The sequence below is a fragment of the Propithecus coquereli genome, unplaced genomic scaffold, assembly GCF_000956105.1.
Source record: "Propithecus coquereli isolate 6110/MARCELLA unplaced genomic scaffold, Pcoq_1.0 Scaffold316, whole genome shotgun sequence".
NCBI lineage: Eukaryota > Metazoa > Chordata > Mammalia > Primates > Indriidae > Propithecus > Propithecus coquereli.
This window is the reverse complement of record NW_012148797.1, coordinates 2,826,528-2,834,666: the sequence shown is the minus strand read 5'-3', so window position 1 is coordinate 2,834,666 and position 8,139 is coordinate 2,826,528. Positions and strand designations below refer to the sequence as shown.

Below are 8,139 nucleotides of genomic sequence, written 5' to 3'. Positions count from 1 at the left end.
ACTTTTTTCCCTTACCTGCTGATGCAGTATTCCTTGTCGCCAGGGATGCCCAAGTAACGTGGCCTTTCACCAGTGGCAATAAGAAATCTCTCTGCTGAATAGATTTTTTCTTTGCCTTTATTGTTTGTTGCCTACAAAGGAACCAATATGAAAACTTTAGTAAGTAATTATCCCTTAAAATTGTAAACTTTATAGTTAACAAAGGCCATTTACCACACATTGTCTCATTTGATCTTCATAATTTGATAATACGGTAAGAGATATTAAGGCTGAGTAGCAAACAGGCTTGCTCAAGGTCACAATGCTATTAGGTAGCAGAGCCAGGCCTCAAATCCAGGTAATCTGGTCCAGAACGCCTACATTTTACCACATTCCCACCACAGAAGACCCCATAAGAAGGTATGATGGCAAAAAACACCAAACTGGGTAGTCCGGGTCACAGTGGCTATTACTTTTATTATAATACTTTTAATACTTAGATACTTTCCAACGAAAGCTTTAAAAAAAAAAAGCTACTCTGGATGTCACAATTACCTTAATCCTATGAGGACCAATAAATTGCCCATAGGCATTCTCATAGACCACCTTTTTCTCCCGCAGAGCAACTCGGTAGCCCCAGTTCAGAGAGCCAATGTGATTCTGTACAGCTTCTGTCATTTTTTCCCAATCATGTTTAACTGAGTAAGAAAATAAGACAAAATATTTAGCTTTTCAACTTCTGGCAAAGATCACTTCTCAATAACTACTCACATGAAACACAAAGAGCAGAGCTTTTAGTCTGAAAGGACAAGTCCTTTATTTTGAACATATACACTACTTTTCATCTTCAAATATTCTTTTCCCTTTTAGAAGACTACCATACAATTAAATAAAGCAAGGCTTCCTGGCAATTCTCAAGACTAAAATAACCTTACACAAATCTTTATTTTCTTTATCTACAAATAAACTGGAATTTTACTTTGGACTGTAAGCACTGATTGCCAGGGTATATATTAGGGTTTAGGATTCTGTATTTGTAACAACAACAAAAAAAATCCAAGAGATTCTGATGTAGCCAGGTCTGGAGTTACTAAGCTGGTTAAGTGCTTATGCCAGGAGCTGGCGAACTATAACACCACGAGCCAAATCTAGCCTATCACCTTTTTGTAAATCAAGTTTTACTGAAATGCAGCCATGCTCATTTATTTCCATATTCTCTACCGTTGCTTTCACACTACAATGGCAGAGTTGAGCAGCTACTACAGAGATCATATGTCCCAAGAAGACTAAGGTATTTATTATGTGGCCTTTTACAGGAAAAGTTCAGTGACTCCTCATTTATACAGGGAATTTTAAGAGTCTATCTTATTTCTCCCCAAACTTTCATCAAAGAGAAAAATATTTTTGATTCTATCATAATTAAATGAATCATTTAATTAATGAATCCTTAGGGCCCCCTAAAGTATTACTAAACTCCAAAACTTAATGAATAAAAATCAACCTTGTCATTCAATAGCTTATCAATGACTGGGAAAAAATAGAATATGGGTAAATATACTCTGGTGGGAGGCAGAAGGCAGGTCCTAGGGAAGTTGTGGTTTGGAAGGAAGAAGAAAATCAATATGAAAGCCTCTCTCATGGAAACGAGGAAATCTGAGTCTCCAATTCAGTGGTTAAGTAGTCTGGCCATATAGTAAGTGGTGAAACCAGCTCTATGACACCCAATTGGCCAGGCCAGCCTCTGGAAGTGGGAATGACAGCACCAAAATCAGCTGTGGCCTCCTAGAGAACAGATCATGAATTTTAATTCATATGATGATAAAATGTTAGAACTAGAGCAAACACTAAGAGATTAGTTCAATTAAAAAAAAAAAGTAACCGCAGAGGCCACTGTGGTTATGGCGGCAGGAGGACGAGGTGCCTGGGGGTGGGGAAGGCTACAGGGAGCCTGGACCAGCCGGCCTGTCTGGCAGCTGTCTACCACACCACCACTATAAAAAGAAAAGGCAGGACCCGCTATTTCTCTACCAGGAATGGAACATATCTCACCCATGTGTGCCAATCATCTAGCTGCAATAATTACCAATACTTTACCAAATTTCTTTTCATATCCCTCTTTCTTGTAAGGGTCTGAAGAAACAGATGTGACTCCAACTTAAAAAAACTTTAAAAGTAACTGATTTTCAAAGATTCCAGACTTGAAATAAGTACTGTTATTTTTAAATGGGAAAAAGCAGTAACAACAAAGGAAGCATGACTAGTTTGAGCAGGAGCAAAAGTTTTCAAGCATGTATTTGTCTTATTTTTATATTTAATAAACTGTTAATTAAAACTCCAAAAAAGCCACATAACAGTTTACTCTAGTTATTGGCTGGAATATTTTCCCTCAAATGCTCCACGTCCTATAAATTTCAAATCTATAGGGGTCGGAGTTTCACTCTTCAAGAACAGAGTGATATATGTTATTAATTCGTCATGAAGCTGTGCTAAGCCTCACTTTATTCTTCTACCAGATAGTGCAATCTACTTTCTAAAGTTAACAATTGCCTCTTCAACTTGTCTAGGCTTTCTAGTATATTCCAAATATTTTTAATCCAACAAAGTCTAATCACCCCCTCCTCAATAAACAATCATCACTCCCCACAAATATCAGACCATGAAACAGACTTCTTTGAAAGGAGAGACAAATGCAAAAGAAAACAAATGCAATTAATACTTTCTTACAAATTACAAATGTCGTATGATTTCTTAAAAAAACTATGTAAGAACTTATTTGAAAAAACTCTGGTTTTCTCTTATAGAAATACCATACTCCAAGCACAGTATCTATTGTTACTATAGTAACTACCTGACAAAGGATAACTACAGTGATTTTATTCATAAAAAATGTGAACAATAAAAACAACTTCCAGGCTATTTGCTAGCCTCGTAAAAATAAAAGTACGTTCCCAGACCACAGCTCAAACCCCCAAAGCACAAACAGAAGAGTAGTTTTCCCTCCCATACCTGTCTCCTCAACTTCCCATCCGTAGTTTCTGGAGTCTCGTAAGGCTTGCCCTAACAAAGCTGCTTGGTGCATCAGTTTTTTAGGTATGCAGCCCACATTCACACATGTTCCTCCAAGACCTGCAACAACATTGAGAAATCAGTTTACAGACTGCTTTACAAGGCTTCAAAGAAAAAGTTCAATGATTATTACAATTCTATGAGCATCATAATTTATTTGCTAAATGGGGCCAATACCATTTATATAATTTATTTCTAAGTCTTGTGATGTTTCTAAGTTCAGAGAGCTTTATTTACCACACACAGTAATTCATCCTAAAACAAAACAAAAAGAGGGGCAGATTCCCACAATTTCCATATACTTCAAGGACTCAAAATTAATTGACTATTGATAAAGATGCCAGAAATTGAAACTTTACTATGTGCATAACCCTACAGAGATGGCCCCCAACTTAACAATGGTTTTACCTGTAATTTTTCAACTTTACAATACTACCCATACAACCATTCTGTGTTTCACTTCAGTACAGTATTCCATAAATTACATGAGATATTCAATACTTTATTATAAAATAGGCTTTGTGTTAGATGATTTTTCCCAACTATAGGTTAATATAAAAGTGTTCTAGCATGTTTAAGGTAGGCTAGGCTGAGCTAAGATGTTTGGTAAATTAGGTGTATTAAATGCATCTTTTTTTTTTTTTTTCAGAGACACGGTCTCGCTGTGTTGCCCAGGATAGAGTACAGTGGCCCAATCATATCTCACTGTAACCTCCTGACTCAAGGAATCCTCCTGAGTCTCCCAAGTAGCTAGGACTATACGCGCGTGTGTACCACCAGGCCTGGCTAATTTTTTAATTTTTTTGTAGAGATAGGGTCTCACTATGTTGTCCAGGCTGGTCTTGAACTCTTGGCCTCAAGTGATCGTCCTGCCTCAGCCTTCCAAAACACTGGGATTACAAGCATGAGCCACTACGCCCATCCTTAAATGCATTTTCAACTTATGATATTTTCAACTTATGCTGGCTTTATCAGTACATAACCCACACCATAAGTAGAGGAGCATCTATACTTGCCACTGAATCTATGCACAAACTACCTGATGAGTTCAGTGGGTCTAAAACTACATTTAAAATTTAACGTATATGTGCATTTTTTAAAGGAGGTAGCCTACAGCTTTTGCTTAATTCTAATAGACTCTCAAGGACTCACGACTCCCTTCATCCCCTAAAAAAAAGGTTTAGCATCCCTAAGCTTAAAGAATACAGTAAATAGCTTGTTTTCATTAAAACAAAATGCAGACAAGTGGGGAGGTGGCCAAAATGACATGAGTAAGAGTGCGAGATGGCAGTGGACTGCACAGCTCAAAGGTAAGTCCTCTGAGCAGAATGCTATCAGAGTGCCACTACGGTGTGTAAGCTCCACAAGGCAGAGGGTATATACCTAGCACCAAGAATAGTGCCTGACGCAGAGGTGATACTTATCAAATATGTGCTAAATGGATGAGTCAGAAATTGTGACACCACCTAATCTGGACTTCCTGCTTCTTGCCTCCTAATGCAAGCAGCCAAGCAATCTTTTAAAAACTTACATATCATTTCCCTACCTTAAATTCCTCAAAGGCTTTCTGCTATACGCTTTGATTAGTCCAAATTCCTCATTGTGACCTACAAGGCCCTGTAGAGTCTGATACCTGCCTTCCTCTCCAGTCTTACCTCAGACTACCACTTCTAACTCCTCCTACCCATGCCACAACGAAGCAGGACTCTTACCTACCTCAGGGTCTTTGTATGTACTATTCTCTGAGTAAGACAGATAAAAGCAGCCTGGAAGCTTCTGCCTTACCTTTTAGGATAGTTAGCTCATTCTCATTCTTTAGGACTCTTCTACATGCCACCTTCTTCAGAAGCCTTTCTTGATAATCTTCTCAAAGTTAAACTCTCTCTTTTACCTAGTTCTCTCTATCTATCCCACTATATAATTTTTTTCAGTACTACTTATCACAATTCATAAAGTTCTTTGGTCCCTCCCTAGAATATAAGTGCCACAAGGGCAGGAACTCTGTGTGTACCATGTTCACACATGGTACCATGGCCTGGTTCATAGTAAGTGTTCAATAAACATTTGCTGAATAAATGAATAATAAACATATAATTCACCAAGACTCAGAAGCAGCAGGGGTACCCATTAAGGTATGTGATTCCAATTCTTGTTGAATATATGAGGAAGATTTAAAACAGACATCCACAAATGAGAAGTTTAAATTTTCAGTTATTAAGCCCCTAAATACACTAGATTACTCAGATATTTACCTTTATATCATAGCTTGTCGATAAGGTTTTTACTACCTTGACTCTGTGCCAAAGGAACCTATATTTGCAGCATTTAACTTGAGTCCACCTTAATTAAGTTCAAATGAAAGAGATATATGTTATGTTCTGTTTAATTTTATCAGGTTTTAGGAGCCACTTAGATCAGTGCCAGGGAAAAATGTGCTTCTGCAAAATCACTTCTAGAATTACTGTAGAAGCTTACCCCATCTAGTTCCAAGAGGGGTGGGAGTGACGAAATCCAGGACCATCACCTTCTTGTCATATTTGGCTGCCTCCTGAAAAATAAAATTATTAAAATGAGTTGGAAAAGTTAACATGATAGACTGGAAATGGGCTGTTGAAATCCATAATGTTATTATTAAACTATAATGCCTAGAGCATAACTAGTTACTAACACCAGGGAATTTCATATACCATGATGATTATTAGTTCAACTCCAAGATAAAAATTAAAAGAGATTCAGATAGTTATGAGGGTAGATTTGAAAGTTATGCAGGTTATAGTTGTAAAATCGTTAGAATCAGCTGGAAACCTTAGAATTTTCTTATATAATTCCACTTAAACAATAACAGATTAAGCAATAATCTGAAAAAAAGTGGCCATTTCCAAGCAAGTGCTAAGCAGCCAGTCAACTGATAGTCTACAGCCCTTGATTCAACCTGTGCCCTGCAATATTTTTTAAAGCATTTCAAAGTTTTATCTAATTTGGTTTCTGTGGCAGAATACTGGAGAAATTTTTCTTCTGAAATTGTCCAGATTTCCTAAAATTTTCACATGAGTAGCCCATGAAAAAGTTGATGGTACCTATGAGGTTTTCAAATCCATTTTTAGGAACATGAGGAAAAATAGTCAGAAATTTATTTTACAGAATATCTTTTATCTATCTCAGAATAAGCTTTGCATACTGGCAACTAGGTCTCCAAAGATTATTTGAAAGGACTGAGTCTATGTGTCCTTCAAATACACCACGACTACAGTAAAATTTATCAGGTATTATTCCTGAATCACTTTCAGCAAAACACTGCTTCATGCTAGACATTGGCCTGCTCTTAATTTAGGCAGCTTCATTTGAATCTACCTTTACTGAGTCACCACAAGCTACACCTTAGGGGAGCATAATAACCACTTCATCTTTTAAATCAATCAGTCAGGCAAGGTGGCTCACGCCTACAATCCTAGCACTCTGGGAGGCCGAGGCAGGAGAATTGCTTGAGAGTTCAGGGGTTTGAGACCAGCCTGAACAAGAGCGAGACTTTATCTCTATCAAAAATAGAAAAATTAGCTGGGCAAGGTGGTGCACACCTGTAGTCCCAGCTACCCAGCAGGCTGAGGTGAGAGGATCACTTGAGCCCAGGAGTGTGAGGCTGCAGTGAGCTACGATGATGCCACTGCACTCTGCCACTGCACTCTACCTAGGGCGACAGAGTGAGACTGTCTCAAAAAAAAAAAAAAAAAAACCTGCTGGGTAGGGATGACAGGCCCAAGGGCTCCTCACATGGGAAATGTATCTTGATTCAGGATCAGGAGCCTCACTCCCAAGCTTCCTTATTTATATATTCTTTTCCCAATCACCCCTAGGCCACAGAGTTGGTGGTTATTCTCTTAGATCACCCCATATACAGAGAAAGCAAATCACTTTTAATAAATAAGTTTAACAAATCCAACTGCTCTTTCTTTCTTTCTAGTGGGGAGGAGGGGTTGTGAATAGGGAAATCATCAACGAAAAAACAAACATTAATACTGATAAAGAATAAGACATGTAATTACAAGCAAAAAAAAAAAAAAAGAATAAGACATGTATTTGTTTAATTTCAAACCATTTCCACACAATATCCTTATAATCTCTGAAGTCAAAAAAACTTAAAATGAATAAAAATGCGTCCCAAAATAGTGAGCCCTGTACTTTAATATAAAAAAACATATATTTCAATCTAGGAAAATGATTTATGAAGTGTCCCTTAACATGTCCATGTCCTGCCCAAATTAATGTGCAAAATGTCACAACAGTGGATCAAAAAACTCCACAGAGAATACAGAGAACTCTGCTAGGAATGTTAATACTGTAACCACAATCCAGATAACAAACACCCAAGGAGCCTTGCCTTAGCAGCTGCCAGTCCTCCTGAGCCGCCTCCAATGATGACAAGGTCATAGTCATAGGACTCAGGAAGGTCCTCAGAGTCATTCATTTTTAGTAGCTTTTGAAGTCTGCCCTCCTGGTAAGCCTAAAGAAAAATAATAGAAGGGAAAATAATTTAACTTAAAATTTGAAATGTCCAAAAAGCTTTGTGAGAAACCCTTTCTTTAAAGAAAAACCAAAGAAATTTGCAAAGGAAAAATTATTGTTTTGATTCATATTACAGCATACAAATGGAAATACTCAACCTTCCTGCAGGTGGTTGCTTTCTTTTAGGTTATTATCCCTGAGGACTGTTTCCTAATGCTTTTCCCATCACCATTAACTACTCTGAAGCCTTCATATAGTACTTCTGCACAAGTAAGGCCCTGACAGCCCAAAAAAACCAATCAAGTTTAATCATCAGCTCTTTTTTCCTATAATTTTTAAGCTAGGTTTTAAATTAAGTTTCAAAAAACATTTGTACTGTATGTTTTTAACAGAAGCATCCATATAGTTTAACAATCATCTTTACTTTCTAAACAGAGGTAAAATGGAAGGGTTAAGGACTCAGACTAAGATAAGGGCCTGTTAAATACAGCCACTGCTAATAATCTCTATATAACAATTTTTAAAACCACAATAAGCTATCACCTTACCTCAGTTAGAATGGCTTTTATTAAAAAGTGCAAAAACAACAGATGC

At 37.4% G+C, this 8,139-nt stretch overlaps 1 protein-coding gene across 1 annotated transcript in view; it reads right to left on the bottom strand.

Moving 5' to 3' along the window:
• TXNRD1 (thioredoxin reductase 1) overlaps positions 1–8,139 on the bottom strand; it is a 68,557-nt gene that overhangs the window by 40,506 nt on the left and 19,912 nt on the right. Inside the window, 5 exon segments of the mRNA XM_012650252.1 lie at positions 16–131; positions 535–677; positions 2,986–3,105; positions 5,521–5,593; positions 7,421–7,543. Of these exon segments, the coding sequence (XP_012505706.1) occupies positions 16–131; positions 535–677; positions 2,986–3,105; positions 5,521–5,593; positions 7,421–7,507 (539 nt within the window). The 5' untranslated portion in view covers positions 7,508–7,543.